General features: G+C 40.2%; 1 protein-coding gene across 2 annotated transcripts; it reads left to right on the forward strand.

Moving 5' to 3' along the window:
• Positions 1-466: 466 nt before the first annotated feature.
• On the forward strand, positions 467-17007 carry lrrc3b (leucine rich repeat containing 3B). Of its 2 annotated transcripts, none has more exons than XM_031854123.1 (2): positions 467-508; positions 9973-17007. In XM_031854123.1, the coding sequence occupies exon 2, from the start codon at positions 10119-10121 to the stop codon at positions 10899-10901; it is 783 nt and encodes a 260-aa protein (XP_031709983.1). In that variant the 5' UTR covers positions 467-508; positions 9973-10118; the 3' UTR covers positions 10902-17007. The 2 variants fall into 2 exon arrangements, with proteins under 2 accessions (XP_031709983.1, XP_031709982.1); XM_031854122.1 differs by having other exon boundaries at positions 500-646.
• The last annotated feature ends 309 nt before the right edge of the window (positions 17008-17316 follow it).

Genomic DNA, 17316 nt, shown 5'->3' on the forward strand with positions numbered 1-17316 from the left:
GGACAGACTCCACTATTATTATAAAATCATCTTGTCTTTCAGCCACTCAAACCTTATCTTGCCTGCTTTAAAATCATATTTTAAGACGTTCATACATTGTTAACCCAAAGGTTACAGGGGCTCAGCATCTTGCTTTTACTCTAGAGCCTCAGGTTTATCCGACCCTGAATTATGGGGATGAGTTAAACAATACATAAATAAAAGTCCAGTCCTTGCACTGGGTTCCTTAAATCTTTTCAGTCGCTTCATATATTTTTAGAAACACAAAAAGATCCAGAACGAAACCCTCAATGCACTTGTAGTTATATTTCGTTGATTCTCCCTTAATTATGAGTACATATTTTACATTACCTTCCAGTTATTTCCCTCTAACATCAACTTGCATTTAAATGTTTTTACACTGAATGTTGAGACCGGACGTGGTGTTGTCTTCGTTACCCGCTCGCTTCACAAGGAGAACCCCTCCCTTTCTCCCCATTCACTCCTGTGCAGTGTTTCATACTGAAAGGTAAAGATGCGAATTCACACTGCGACTTGTTCATCAGTGAGCGGATACTTCAGCAGGCAGGCTGCCCCCACAGCCTGTCTGAACTGCTTCATATGACATGAGCGTTTTCATTTCTTCAGCTTATGACTATGTCTGCAGGTGAGGAGACTTGTGTCGCCTGTTGCTCTTATGCCTGTCTGCCGTATTGTGTTGCGCTGTCTGTCCTCTGCTATGGTGGCTGCCTTTTTTATTCATTTGTGCATGGAGGAATTGGTTTTTTTTGATATATTTGATTCATGATGTAGATATTGGATGATTATAAATGGGCACTGGTGCTTGGCAGGTTGCGTTCTGTTTTTCTTCTTCTTCTCACAATTAGACATCAGGCTTTGATATGGTGTCGGCAGTTCAGGTAGGCTGATGCGTGATGTTTTCAGAAGGAACGTCGTGCCAAACGCCATCAAAGACAAAACTATTTCATGTTTTTGGGGTTATTACCGAAAATACACTACATATCAAATTAAATTAAATATGGATCTCATTTATATATATAAGTTAAAATGCTACAGAAATAATTGTTGCTTGGTGTGTTCGGTGTAGCCTATGCCGAAATATAATGTTGCCCCTATAGATTCAGAAGCTGCGTTTTATTTAACAAGAAGTCTAACTGTTGCTTGTCAGTAAAGATTGATATATTAAAATACCATATTTTTGAATGGAGTTTTGCGTGACGTTCTTTCCATTCATGAGGCGTATCGGGGCCACAGTTTATTGGACTGCAAACGCTGATAACATTACGTCTATTTGGGAAGGTAATTGTTCTGTTGTCTGCTGCTGTTTGCTCAGGTCATAGACACGACAGGCGGTGTTTGCAAAGCCATGTCATATAAAAGGAGAGCTTTGAATCTAATGCATTCGGCAATGCAATAGTTGTATTAAGGCAGGGAGGTTCTCCACATGTGAGGCAACAGCTGGATTCTCCAAGGATTCTCTGTGTATTCCCTGCTGTCCGTGCAGACCTCAGGTGCATCCCGGCCAGAGGGTGTTGCGTTGATTCATATTTGGTTATTCCGCCTGTCACATTCTCAAGGCGTCAACCCGACTCCTGACGGACGAGGAAAACCCCACTCCAATTATGAAGTCCTGTCTCATTGGAATAGAGAAAGCGTCTCAGACAAGCTCGATTAAAATTGCTCCTTTAGGCCTAATGTCTTATTTGTTTGTGTGTCAATTGCTATTCAAACCCAAACAACCTTTAGAAATAGCTGTCTTCTTATGGATTTACTCTGGTAGGAGAACATTGTTGGAATAACAGGGAACCGATTCTAAACGCTTAAATTAAATGAATAGCAGTGCTGCTTGCATTTGATATAGGCCGAACTGAGGATGTTAAATCTAGTTAAAGGTGTCCAAGCATGTTTGCCAACGTGGAAGGCACTTTACCTCTATATAGTCTGTGCATATTGCTTATTCATAGTGGAGTTGTTGAATTGTTTATTTGTAGATAAGCCTTTCATGAGGGGACATTCAGGTGTTGTAAGTACAGATAAATAGAGAAGAAAAAGTAAAGAATATGAAAATAAGAGGTGTATACAATTCAGGAGTAGAAACAAGAATCCTGTGCTTGAGTAATCAGATGCACATATGTATAGAGCTGTCCACTTGCCGGATAGATGTCACCTATTATTTTAGCCTGTTAGCTGATGCACAGCATATAATCCCTCATTCTCACAGGTGAGGTATTGTGACCTTTCACAAATCCAACCCTGGAACAGCAGCGAAGCAGCTTTGCTGTGAGGCGGTGGAGGTTGAGCTATGTCGGCTCTGCCAGCCCTGCGTTGTAATCAGTTTTGCTGTAAAAAAGACAGAGGGACAGTAGGTGCTTCTCACCAGTAGGCTAATAATTCCTTGATTGCGAGCTCCTCTCTTCTCAGGAAAAGCACAGACATTGTGATTGCAGGCAATTTTGATGCAGGTAGAGACCACCTTATTCTCCTAAAACTTGCCTCCTTTAAAGGTAGCGCTATAATAATCAGCTATCACCAAGAGGCAGACACCATGAATGACTGCTGTGTATGAATCAGACCTGTTTATTAGCATTTTCACATGTTGACAATATGTTGTGCAAATGATGATGTAAGAGTTTTAACAGTGACATCAGCTGAATGGTAAATTGACAGGTTGATATATTAATCTTGACCCCTGTTACTGTTCTATCCGATCTATATGTTTTCGTTACGATAATGTCAAGCTTTATGTTTTTAAGCTGCATTAAGTGTTTTTTTTGGGGTAGCAGAACATGCTGTTAACATGTTGGAGCGGCTGTGGCTCTGAGGTAGAGCGGGTCGTCCTCTAATCGGTGGCAAAATACTGAACCCCAAATTTCCAGAAGTCTGTGCATGAATGTGTGTTAGTTTAGATCTCGATGTGCAGGTGGCAGCTTGTATGGCAGCCTCTGCAATCAGTGTGTGAATGTGTGTGTGTGACAGGCGGCAACCACTGGTTTTGACAAGTGAAGCCAATGCGGAAGTTCCTTGCATTCACTCCACTGACCAGCAGGGGGCGACTCCTCTGGTTGCAAAAATAAGTCAGATTGTATGGAAGTCTATGAGAAAATGACTCTACTTCTCACTTGATTTATTACCTCAGTAAATATTATAAACATGAGATTATGGTCTCAATCACTATAGTCTCAAGTTTTCTTCAATACAGCATGATGTTCATTTGGTAAATTATGGTCCATTTAGAGTAAAATAGACCATAGAACTCGAGGCTTCAAAACCTTCAAAAAACTATTTCTAAATCCCTCAGATAGAAGATTAGATCTTGCTGAGAAGTGAAAATTGTTCCAACAGCCTTTCGATGGCTATTTAGGCAAGTGTGTGTAGTCAAGACCTGATAAACACTGAAATACAGTCATGAAAATGCTAGTTGAAATGCTGAAACAATGGTTAAGGCCTCGGTGTGCTTCAAACAAAGTCCTTGTTGGATCAACTATAAGTGTTTAAAACCTCAGTAGTGGAATCAAGAGGGGGCTGCTTTACAATTTCTGTAACTTTACAAAATAGACAATCTGACGAGCATGCCCTCTTCACTCACAAGTGCTCCTCTTTTAATTTATCTCACAACTGCGTCCGTCCACTATGAACGCTTTGGAGGAGAGACTTTATGAATGTGTGCGCTGTTATCCTCCATTTACAAATCACTCAACCACTTCTCCCTCGTCTCACCCTCGGACAGTTAGACGGCATTCAAACACTCGACAGTCCACTAACTTGTTGTTCTCGCTAACGATAACAGCTGCTCTGTGTGTCAACATTGTTAGTCTGCAAAAAAACGTGCACGCAGGCTGAAATTCAACCGAGGTGTTCTGTCGGGAGATGCAGTGACTTAAACCAAGTAAGAGTAGGAGAGCTATGAGCAAGGAGAAGTCAGCTAGCCGCTAAGCTAAACTTGCATTCTTTCTAATGGCCAGTAGGGGGCGACTCCTCTGGTTGCCAAAACAAATGGGATTGTATAGAAGTGAGAAAATAACGCTACTTAACACTTGATTCATTACCTCAGTAAACATCGTAAACAGGAGTTTCCGATCTCTAGTTTCAAGTCTTCTTCGATACAGCGTGATGTTCATCTAGCCCACAAAGCAGAGTATTCTTTAGGGCGTGGCTACCTTGTGATTGACAGGGCTCCACCGATCTGTGTTTTATCGGTGTGTTTTAGGTTCATGAAAGTTAGCCGTAACATTTTGGTCGCCTAAAAATGTCTCATTCAGTGTTCAGTTGTACTTAGCTCAACCCTTTAGTGTCACTTCTGGTTGCAAAAAAACAAGATAGAGAAAGCCAAAAATCAAAGATGGGGTTAATTAATATGCTAAAACTTAAAGCTTCAAAACAGCATTCCCAACTAGAAGAGTAAACATGAACGCCCCCTCAAGCTGGAACAGGAACAACCCCCCACCCTCCTTTAACACTCTGTATCATCTCGTAGTCCGGGTCTATTGAGCATTTATATCAAGCAAAAACAATTAATATCTTAAATTGAGAAAGCTCTGAAAATCTCCTGGAAGCTTTCTAAATTACTCACAGCGGCATTGTTCTGTCTGTGTGAATGGGACATTTATTCCCATACCAGCCTTGAATCATTAGGCACCTTAATGTGCTGCTACATAATCAATGAATAATAGTGGGTGGTTTAATAACCCAGGCCAAGAATCCTTGAAACACTGGGAAGAAAAATCTAACTTTTGCGGAGGTGTTGCTCGAGAACCTCTGACACGACAAGGAGACATCTCGGTTGCACACACTGCTTGAAATTCTGTGTAAGAACACCAGCTTCTCTCTACCTTCTAAAAACGAGTATAATACAAATCCATTTGTGTAAGGAATCCACTGGTAACCGTGCTGTATTCAATTTGGGGCCTAACCAAAATGCTCGATGGAGGATTTCACATCCTGAAACGTGAGTTAGTTTTAAATACAGCAGAAGTTTTTTTGGCAGACTGTAGATGAGACGAACTGTTGGTTCAGAAGATTAAGTGGAATCTTGTCTCACACGGAGGAAAATTAAGAACGACCTCTCTCAACCGGCACAGCCACGGCTTTTTTTTTACGTCTAACATTAAATGCAGAGCGATGGAAAAGAGCAGGGTCTGAAATTAGAAGCCACCAAACGTGGGTAAGTTGTTGGCAGAGTGGTGGGGATAAATCACAAGGGAAAACACACAACAGAAAGACATGCAGCCTTAGCACGGCTAGCGTATGACGGGATAGAGCTACACATGTGGAGGTCGCTTGCAACTGCTCCATAAAAGCACTGCTATTGTCTGTAGACACTGCAGCTGCTAAAGTTCCCGCGTCTTGCTTCAAAACAATACGAGAGGAGAGCTTTTTTCCTTTGTTAGTTAACATTAAATGTAAAATTTGGCTTTGCTCTCGGCTTCCGGACTCGTTCTAAAAAAAACAAAAGGGCGAGCGGTAGAAGAGCGAGTGAATGAAAAACAAAGTTATTTGCTGATTGTTTCATGGCGGATGCGCTCTAAAGCATAAATAAATAACAAACAATCAACAGATGATTTACTGTGGAGACAGTGGTTTCATTTTCCTTCTCTGCATTTTATTCATTACATCAAACGTGCATCAGTTAATGCAGCAAATTGGCAAATTGAACTGCAGGCTGCAATGGTGGTACGTTTAACACGGCCACCACCGGCAGCCCTCGTCCCATATCATGTTACTTTCTCATTCTGACAAATTTGCCTGATATTTGCAGGTCTTTTAGGCCGCTATGGAAACGTAGACAACAATGTGCAGGAAGAACCTTTTAGATCCTTTAAAAGTATAGTCTTAAGCTCATAACAAGACTGTGACGAGGGAGAAAAGAAACATATTGACAATAACTGTTGATAGAGGGCAGAATAGTTGAAGTGGTAAGACATTCTTCAACATCTACAGATACATTCTGCAGATTCCACTCAAGTATGTCAGAAATGGACGAGTGCATTCAGCCAGTGGATCTTGATGTGCACTGGGCACCAGCTATAAGTTGATTGATTTATGACCTAAATGCAAATCATGTCTACCCGATACGCTCAAAAGATATTACAGATTAGGTCATATTTGAATTCAGTTCAATATCCTGAAATATAAAAACCCAAACCCATTATTATTTGTGCTTTTTTTCTCCCACTTTTGTTGATCCATCGTCTCTCAGGAAAAGGCCCTCTACAAGTCAGGACCACAAGATAAGCTAACAATGCTAATAGTTTTCTTATTGTCAGTGAAATCTCATGAAAACACCAAAACCAACGATGTGTTAGTCCGCCTCATTTCTTTTTGGACAAATCTACCCACTCAGTGACTTTGGAGATGCTAATGTCACACACTAGTTTGATTTTCTTTTTTTAAACAGCAGTTGTTTGGGACTGTTTTCATCGACAGATTAATCCACATTTGGTGGTCTAGTGAGTATTTGTGGCAGAAGAACGGTGATTGTGGGATTGAGTCAAGAAACAGTGTGTCTCAGTGATGTGTTTTAATAGTTTATGGACAACAATGGAGCTCTGTGGCACAAAGGAGAATGTTGGAAAAATGAATTCAGTGTTGATTCGGGTCTTTTCATGAAATTTGTCGACAGAACTTTATATGACAGAATATCACCAGACTTTTAAACATCTTTGTTTTTTGGAATGCGTGCTAAATAAAACCTAAGAATGTTGCACACAGTCTATCTATGAGCCTTGAGCTGTTTAGGACAACACTCTGGAACAGGGCTGCTGGTTAAACATACAGCAATAAGACGTCACACAGCAGCATATTCATATCATCTCAAGCTAATGGCTCCAAATTCCATCTGACAGCTCAATTGGTTTTTTAGTCACGCCGGCCGTGTGGCTGTAGGGCGGGAAGTGCTTTGGCGGTCCATCACTTTGGTCCAGACTGAAATATCTCAAAGCATCAGATGGATTTGTCTGACATTTGCACACATCTCTGCTGCCCTGAAGATGAATGGCTCTGGTGATTTTTGTTGTTGAAAAAGTTGTGAGACAAATGTCTCAGATGGATTGCCATGAAATTTGGCACAGGCGTTCGTGTTTCCATCAGGACGAATGGTAATAAATCCGGTGATCCTCAGACTTTTCTTCTTGTCCTCAACTCAAAATTGTATATTCGTTAAAAACTTTGGTTTATGACCAAATACCTGCAAAACATAAAACGGCCATTGTGTTGTTTTGTAGGCACTTTTATAAATAAACAATGGCGATCAGCGCTAACCTAATTTAACAATTTAAAGCCACCTTCTGTTTCACCAGTTGAATACCGTTCATGTGAACTAGCAAATGGTCAGAAATCGTCTCGACAAATATAATATTATATATATTTTAATTGTATTGTTAGATAATCCTCTGTTTCACCCCCCCCCCCCCGGATCCACTTACAGCTTTTGTTATTTCCAGAGTGCAGTGGCTCTTCTTCCTAATCAAACCAGCAAGTAATTTACGACATGGTTTTAGTCTGTCAGAAGCTCATGCCTCCCATTAGCACAGTGCAGGTTTAATAGACAAAGCCGGTTTCTATACAGCAACAGCTTCTCGTGGCAGAGCAGCAGCTGGGTAAACAGCTTGATGTGGGCCTGTATGCTGCCACTGGTCCTCACAAATCCCTCGCCTCTCCACTAGGCTGCTGCTAGACAGTAATGAGCTGGGACAGAGAACTGAAAGATTATATATTTTCATATATTCTATTCTACTCCTCAAGGTCTCTTAGAGAAATATTAATGCCCTCAAGTGTACAAAAATGAAATAAAGTTCAAGGTTATTTTTCTGTTGAGCCCCTCTGTATCGTAAACAAACTCGGACTGTAAAACCTGTGCATGAATACATTTTTCCGAAAAAACAAAAAAGAGCTACCGGGGTTCAATGAAGAGTAATTGCTAAAGCGCTGCAGTGAACATAAGAATGGATGCTTCTCTCTGTGGATGATGGTATGAAGGACACTAAATGTGAACACCTCTGGTTATAGCGCTGTTGTCTCTTTATAATCTGCTGTAAAACTGTGACTCACTCCAACAATAAGATGTGTCTGAGATCAGTGTGAGGTGAAGGATGTAGAATTAGTCATCTTTATTCTCCACTTATCATGAATCAGATTATTTCCATCCACACAAATAATTAAGTGCATCAATGTTGTTGTGGAAATACTATCTACAGGTATATTTATGAGACAGCCGTGGCCGGTGGCATTATGTTTACGGCATTATATTGTGCGTCGTAAGTCCGCCAGCTTCATACTAGTGAACGTGATATTTATTATCAATTTCACACAAATGTCTGATAGAATAAAATGATGAAGTGGTGACATTTTGCACAGACTTGGATGGGAAACTGGTTTGGTTGGCAGAGGCGTACAAGCGCGAGGCAGTACTTCTAGTTTTCCTACTTCTTTCACAGATAGAAAGATATAACTGTGTTTATTTATTATGCATAATGTTGTTAGGCATGAGTGAGCTAGACAGTTGGAGGGGAATAAAAGGAGAGGACATTTTTGTAACTGATCTCAGGAGCCCTAATCTATTTTTAAATATTCTGTCTAACAGATGTCTCTGTGTGCGTTACATTGTTAAGTGAAGTTAATGGTCGCGCTGCAATATACACCTGATTTTGAGAGGATTCTGACGCTTGTTGTCATAATGTTAATTGAAACAGTTAGCTGTTGCTTTTGTGAACCATGATCTTTATTTTCTCTGGACAACCAGATTATAATTAATTACAACTACATAACCACATACTTATGTACCATGCAAACGTTCCGTGTAGCAGTTTTCAGCAACAACAACTCCTGTTAATCAGTAAAACAGAAGTTTTTGTTCATTTTTAATGATCTACATGAAAATGAAAGTGGATCTAAGGATGTCCTGAACTGACCCATAGGCTCAGGATCGGGGAAAATCCAGTCATTTTTAAATAATATTGCCTAGCTTTCGGCTATGGAGGCAGGTGTTTGCTCTGGGAAGGACAGCTGTCAAAAAATGCCCACTTCTGTCCTGATAAAACACTAAAAATCGCATCAAGGGAAAGGTTCAGGCTTTTCCTAATACAGAATATATTCAGCTGAAAAACACATCAACGTTTCTTTATACATTTCTATGCAGTCCTGTTGATGGCTAAGTGTGTGCTGAAATGTCTGATACTGATTTTCCTGCACTTCAGTTCGGAGATGAGAGACTGTCATTTGTTGAGGAGTCAAAGAAACCCTCACAGATGATCAGCAACCTGGATAAGAGATGAGAATAAAAGTTTCCATATCTTACACCTAATATGAGTACAAGGATTATTACACACAACAGAGACAGAGGTATGCATGTAAAAAATACAGTACTGGTAATAGAACCAAGGGATATCTGGCCAAGGGCAGAAATGTCATTAGGCGCTAGATAAAAAGTCACTAAGTGATGACAATCCTGTGGGGACCATGAATGTATGTACTGTATGTTGATCCATAAAATAGTGAACCAACACTGTCAACATCAGAGTGGCACGATGACCCGGTGTCAAAGTCATTCGGAATAATCCTCTGAACACCATGAATGCCTCTAAAAAATTCAATCCATCCCATATTTGCTTTAGTCTGGACCAAAAAAGTGGGCCAACTTACACACATACGAAACATGTGTGTTAGATTTAGTAGGCTATAGCTATTATTTCAATTTGTCAGGTACGTATTTATTGATATTTAAGTTAGTATAAGTTTGGAATTGGACAGCAAATACTGAATATAAAAGAGCTTGGATCACACTCTGGGCCAGAAAACTTGATTTGAACATCCTTACTTAAATATGGGCTCCTGTCAAATTCACATCAAGCTAACACAAGTATCCAAATTCAGTGGTGATAATGAGACAACAAATAAAATGCCACACTACATAAAAAGTTTAAAGGTATACCTTAATCTTATTTTTTCACCTTGTATTTCTGTTTAATCTTATTTCAGGCCTCAACGCAGCATGATAACATCTGTTCACACTCCAGGATCTCCACTAGGCAGACAGTGAGGACCAGTCGCCACTATGCGATGTGTGTAAGGGACCAGTGGCAGTGTTGTGGCCCCAGGCGGGATGCTGCTGACGGCCGGTCAGTATGACTTTGCTGGACTTGTGGCTGTCGCGCTCCATCCCCATGTGCCTGCTCCTTCAGAGCCTTGTCCTCATGGCCCTGTGCTTCCCCTCGGCCAGCATGTGTCCAAAGGGCTGCGTCTGCCAACGCGACCCCCACCTCCACGGCTTCAACGTGACCTGCAGTCAGTCCCGCCTCAAAGAGATCCCCCCGAGCCTCCCGGTCGACACCGTCCTGCTGAGGCTGGACCACAACCAGATAGGCGCCGTGCCGGATCAAGCCTTCCACGGACTCAGGCTCCTGAGGGAGCTCAACCTTTCATACAACGCGGTGGAGACCTTAGGGGAAGGTGCCTTCAGCGGCATCGAGGCGACGTTACAGGTGCTGGACCTCTCCCACAACCGCATCACTAGCGTACACAAGGATGCCTTTGCTCGGCTTAAGGCCCGCGTCATTGTGGACGATAACCCCTGGCATTGCGACTGCGCCCTCCAGCAGGCCATCGGCGGGATGGCCCACAACCACGAGGCCGTCGCCCGGGTCCTCTGCAGGAGCTCGGAGCACCGTGACCAGGAGGGTCGACCTTTCTTGGCGGTGGATACTGACCTCTGTAACCTGGCCAAAAGGACCACAGACTACGCTATGCTGGTGACCATGTTCGGCTGGTTTGCCATGGTCATTTCTTATGTAGTGTATTATGTCCGTCAGAACCAGGAGGACGCCCGACGCCACCTGGAGTACCTCAAGTCTCTCCCCAGCAAGCCCAAGAAACCCGACGAGGCTGACGACATAAGCACTGTTGTCTGACAGCTGTTTCAAAGTGACACGAACCTAATGAACACCAAAATGTTTATTGTAACAGGACCCACATTTGTAGTGTTTACTATTTCAAACTTTTAGGTGATGTGAGCGTCAAATCTGCTGAGAAATCTTTGTATTTTAGGGATTCTGTCGTATGTTCTTACCAGGGTTTGTTGATGTCTGATCTGAGATGAGATGAGAAGGAAGGCCAGAGAGTCTAATAGTCTAACACCAACATTGTCTTTTCTACAAAAATTGCATATGGAGCTTTGAAATTTTTAATCTCAGGTGCAAACATTGACATGATAATGGCTTTTTATAGATGAAAATTTGGAATATCTGATAAAAAGAAATATATTTGTAAGACTTGACACCCTAAACTTCATTTCCCGGAGCTCTCGTCTTGGTATCTCAAAGCACCACGTTAAAATGTACTCTGAGTTTTGCAAACACAACTGCTTCTTTCATTCCCCTTCAAATTAAATGTGAACTTAAATATTTATATTGACAGCATTTCTGAGGCCATTGCCTGCTTATGGAGACTATTTGATCTATACATTGTGTTATATTTTAGACCAGTAAGGCCTTGGATATGGGGTATTCAGATATAAAGTAGTCTTATCTCCCTGCTTGCCTTGAGCTTTTTATTCAGACAATTCAAAATGAAAAAACTATTTTAATAGAGACAGGTAAGCACTTACTGAAGCATTTAGAAAACCATGTCGCAGATACAGAGAATACTGGATGCTATGGAAGCCCATTTCTGTAACAAAGGAAAGGAAAGGTTAGGAATGATTAAAAATATAAATACTTACTCAACATTATCAAATACTTTGTAGAAATTTGGACTTTCTAAATGCAAATTCTGTGACATGTTGTCTTGAAGGGAAACGTTTAAACCGTCTTCGTATCGTTGCAATGTGGGTGGAGTGTGCAAATGAACAATGTTCGGCTTTTGCGTCGGCCTGTTGAAGATCTAACAAAATGTCCCTTTCCCACTCAAAATGATCATGTATTAAATGACTTCAACACCTTTACGTTTTAAGTGAAAATTAAGAGATAGTGATTCAAAATTATAGCTAGCTTTAGCTAGCTTGTCAACGTTACCTGCTACGTCACGATTACGAGTCAGGTTGAATTAGCTCAGCCACGGTGCAGGGTCACATTTTTTCCAAGTTAATGACACAAAAGCCACCTAAAACTGATGAGGAATGGAAAGCAGCAGCTGATCAGGGCCATGCTATCTCATTGTTTTTCATTTACCATTTATTTTTGTCAGTCCTAGGATTTTAAATATGCTTTTTCCTTTTCCGGGCGGAAATGGGCCTCCATAGAGTCCTGATTGGTCAGAAGGTCTGGATTATTTTCAGATAATCACACTTGTCTGATGCAATGTTCTCTTTGGCATTATTAATTAATTGTCATTGCTGGAACGCTGCTAATTCAAGTCTTACGAGTCTTGAGCTTGTTGGAGTAGGAATGAAACGCTCATTACAAGGTTGACAAAGATAGTGCCAATACAGAGATTACATTTAAAGAATGTACTGCCCCAAACAATAAAGAAACAACACTTATATTTCAAATGTAGCAAGTGGCCATGGTGTAAGCAGGATCATCTACTTTTGTGCAGCTATTGAACAATAATGCAGTCTGTGGATGTAAATGTGGGGGCAAATAGCCCATGCAATAGCATGCATTATTTTTCAATAATGCCATTGTGGATTATGCGTTTTATACAGACATTTTTATAATTGTAATGCTAATCCAAATTATGATTTGCGGTTAGGCTTGAGAATAAGGCTTTTTAGCTAAGATGACATGGTTAGTTGGAGGCTCCTGAGTAGCTCTGGGATTAATAATCGAGGAGATTTTATGAGAAAAATGTATTCATGGTGGACAAGACAATGACATTGTTTTTTGTTATTACTACATGCAAAATGATTGAGTTTTAACAAGAAACTTTTACAACCACATATCACTGTATCCGGTCATACCAAGAAACTGTTTTCGTTACACAATATCAGTATATTTAATTAAAACAAAAAACCTTTGTTATTATAACGACACAGCACTTTAGCTCATTAAAACAACTTCTATATTATGTCCCGAGGAAAAAGATACAATTAAAGCCTGAAAAATAGACCGATATCGGTTCATTGCTACATATTAAATTGATTTCTAGCCACACCACCAAACCATGACATCATGGTCATAAAGTAAAAATAAATACCACATTCTTACTCTCCAACCACCAAAGCCCAGATGGAAGAAGCTCTGATCTGAATGTTAATATGGTCTCCCTCAGTTATCACTATGCACTCACAGCAAATAAGCTGTACAAGCAATAGTGAGTCAACTACAGACACCACACTGTAATACACTGGTTTTTTTACCCCACATTTGCCTCTTAGGCAACATACAAGCTGCTCCACCTTCATTGTGATGAAGACTGTGGACAGTACGCTAATAATAGTACACAAACTCCTCTTCATTCTAGCACTGACCTTCAATCAAAGATAATGCAGTAAATTACAATAAAGCTTTTTAATTTTATCGTAACTGAGTTCAAAGGTTCTTTGCTGACTTTGGAAATAGTAGATCATTTAATATAATATGAAACCAAACCTACACCCTTGTGTGTAATAACGAGAACGTTTCTGGATGAAGTGATACGTTTCCTGTTCATACTTAGTAAAGTGGTCTGTATTAAAAACAAGAAAAATACATCATTATGACATGATAATATCTTTTTGATATAATGAGATGCTGAGCAAATAGTTTTTGTCATGATGGCTACACACCCTGCCAAACAGTGAGTCATCTCCATGAACTACTCTGTCACTATCCCCAAACACATTCAGGTCTTTGTGTGCTAATAGTTCAATAAACATGCCCTGAAAGGTTGTCCTGGCTAGCAAAATAACAATTAACAATCATGAAAAATTTGAGATATTTGAATAGACATATGTAAATTATGTCAAAGAAAATTCTTGACGTTTGCAGCATACTAAGATTAATGTTTATTTATATCTGTCTTGCAATTCTATACTTATTTCTATTATCAAAATGTATTTTCCATTTATCAAACAAAGAATATGTCACATTATGTAATTATTAACAAAAGCAAAAACAGGGTTACATCTTTTTACATGCAGAAACCTTGAATTTGAAAGTGCGTCTGTCCTTGTGTTGGAATCAGAACATGTCATATGACTTTGGGTTATGGTGCTATGTGTAGCAGTCATCAGTTTATTCTTGGTGCAGCATTTCAGATTCCCCCTTCTCTCTTCACAGTTGCATAGAAACACGGAAGTCTGTTCTGCAGTCATTGTCGCACAAATCTAAAATCATTTCAAATCACATCTGAACTGCACAAACCTTCAGTGGTTTAAATTCTCCCCTTGCTGCAGTGATGTACAAGTGTACACCCGGGTGTGTCAGCACAGCGTTACATCACTGTTTGGGTGTGGCTTCAGGAGCAACAAAGACCTCTTCTGAACAGACCCAACAGCGTGTGGCCAGAGGTGATGCTAGCTTGACAGCTTCAACCAGATAGAGCAGTGGAAAACACTAGGATCATTTTAGCACCAGTCTCACAATAACAAATATGTCATTGCAGGTCAACGAGGCATGTCCTATTCCAAAGGTTCCTCCAGATTTAGCGAAGAGCTTTCTTGTCCATTACAGCTTCCCTTTTTTCAGAATTTAACGGACAACCAGTGTATGCTTTGCACCCCTACAGAATCCCATCATTACATGTCAGTTTGGGCTACTCACCATAACAATTTACAGCATTATTTGGGCTCCAAACTGGCCATTCTGCTTGTATGAACACATGCCTTTAAATTGTTTTTCTAGTATATTTATGCCTTAAAACATGAACAAAATTGGCCCAGTTAGCTGAAAGCAAATGGTATCTAATATAGTCATTGGTTTTGAAAATTAATCTGGCTACCTGAATTACTATGGCAGGAAACTACACTATATTCTTGCCAAAAAGAAATTGTAATTGATGAAGACCCTGAATGTTACGGGATATTGAACAGTAGATATCCAATGGCATTTTCTAATTAAACTTGAATGAGTGAGACAGTTCATTTTTGACCTCGGGAATAGTAGTTTCCACAAAATAATCTTGACTCATGTACCAATTTATTTAATCTCTAGTGTGCATCAGCAGACGGAGTGTGCTCACTTGACATGGCTATCTTGAACAGGAACTTCAATCATGTGACAACCAGTGGACGTTATGATACTTTCAAGGAGTGAGATTCTCAACTTAAGACCAAGATGGACACTGTTTAATTACGCATAAAGCATCCCAGTGGGAACAAGCCAAAGTATTCAAGTCAATGGGAGTCAGTATTTACCAGAAACCATTCAGCACCTCAAATCTGGTTACATCCAACGGCATCATTCAGTGCCGATGGAGGAAGTTGTGTGCCCTTCAGTTTGCGAGTTGGTGTGGAGGTCACGTTCACTTTTTTATTTACCATAACCACAAACTTTCACAAATCATACCGTAGTTGCCATGTGGAGATTTTGTTGCATACGAGAACGTTGGCACAAGACGTTAAAACGTCCCTGAGCATAATCTGGGTTTTGTCAGAATTGCCACCATGTATGAATGATTATCACGTGGCCGAAGTTCCTTAAAGACTGAACTCTCTCTGTGACAATTGAGCAAGCTCCCTCTGCAGATGAAGACTGCGAGACGTAAACTAGCTAGTAAGTGAGTTGAGATAATTCTGTCAAAGAATTTAAGAGTGTCTTATTTGATGTTTTGGGATCTAAGGTTTTAGGGATTGGTGAACAGGGTGTTGCTGTGTTGTACTGTACGTTACGCTCAGTTTGTGAAGTCTATGTTCCTGTTGTCTTCAGTCAGCCGTTGTCAGTCAGTCTTTGTATATCTGTACTGATCAGAAGTAAGCACAAGGCTAAATGTCAGTTTCAGTGATCTCTTCTTGTTGATGTGTTGTGGTTACTTCAGTCATTCAGAGTCAATGCTGTTTACTGTTAATTGTTACCGTTTGCCTTCACTCGATTTCATTCTTCCCGGGCCCTTTCAAGGGGAGGACAGATTTCTCAGAGTTGGGGATGGCAGACTATGCGATCATCTCAGTCACGACAAATCAACGCAACCATCCCCATTCAAGCCAAGCAGCAAGTGCATGCATCGTTTCCCTTTAATAACACTGTGTACAGCAATGTTACCGGCAGTGGGTGAAGAGAAAATTGATGCTGTCATTTTCTCAAATGGCTTCCTTTCCATCATGGCCGCTGGAACATACGCCTAGAGAAATCCAATGTAAACCACATGAAAGACAAGATTGGTATGTAAAAGTACAGGAAAATAGATTATCACAAAAAAAAGCTCATTTTATAAATACTAACTAAATAATAACCTAAAAGAATCCCATGATTGGTGACATGTTGGATACTGGGTGTTGCTGATATCTTGTGAAATTTCCTCTCGCTTCATGTTTCGTTTGTCACTGACTTTGTACAATAATGGTTGTTAAATGACGTCTTAGGGGATATGCAATGAGAATACGTAAGTAGAGAACACTAGGATCACATGTAAATAGGAACGTTGATGTTGTGTGAGATACTTGAAATCCCTTTAATTAGTTGTTCTTGAATGTGCTAAAGCCTTGTCTTGTAGAGGCAACCTCATACTCCTCATGACAGGATAGGCTCTAAAATGCATGTACCATGTAATGAAGCACAGTGTAGCCAAGGACCCGAGAGTATTTCTAAGTGCCTGAATACTTCTCTCACCATTTTATTTTTTTATTTTACGTCTTCTTTCTCCAACTCTGGTCTTTGTTCCGAAGCCTCTCTTAGTTTAGGATTCTCTCTGTTTAGTGGATTTGTCGATTTAGGTTTATTTTGCAAATTAGAAGAAGAAAAAAAAAAAAACGGACTCAACCATGCTGATGTAAAGAGCTGTACAACTAAACTACACTGTACCATATCACAGTTTTCCGTGCACAGACAGGATGTGATGGACAAACTCGCACCGAGGATGAAAATGTTAGCACTGACTATCACGGTTGTGTTGTAATAGCATGACATACAGAAAATGAAATAAATGAGGTATGCATTGGTTCATGGTTTTATTTTCTCTCTCTGTTGATTTAAAAATAAACCGCTTTAGGCAGTAAATGAGCGCTGCATTACAGGATTATGACAGCTTAGAAATGAGTAGTGTAACAACACAGAAGGCATCAAACGTAGGTGACCTTTCTGTCTGCACAAGCTCCGTTTTTCTGATGCCTCTTGTTTTTCTTTTCAGAGAAATATTTAAGGAATATAAATATTTGCCCAGAAATACTATAAAAACAATAAAGCTCTCATCAATGGGAAAGTTAGGAAGAAACTGAGGTCAACTGCCATCTAAAAGGCCTCTCTTTGAGAT

The sequence above is a fragment of the Anarrhichthys ocellatus genome, unplaced genomic scaffold (genome assembly GCF_004355925.1).
Source record: "Anarrhichthys ocellatus isolate YVR2014 unplaced genomic scaffold, GSC_Weel_1.0 scaffold14, whole genome shotgun sequence".
In the NCBI taxonomy this organism is placed as follows: Eukaryota; Metazoa; Chordata; class Actinopteri; order Perciformes; family Anarhichadidae; genus Anarrhichthys; species Anarrhichthys ocellatus.

Coding starts and splice junctions, on each gene's coding strand:
- lrrc3b (XM_031854123.1), top strand. CDS start 10,119: ATGACTTTGCTGGACTTGTGGCTGTCGCGCTCCATCCCCATGTGCCTG.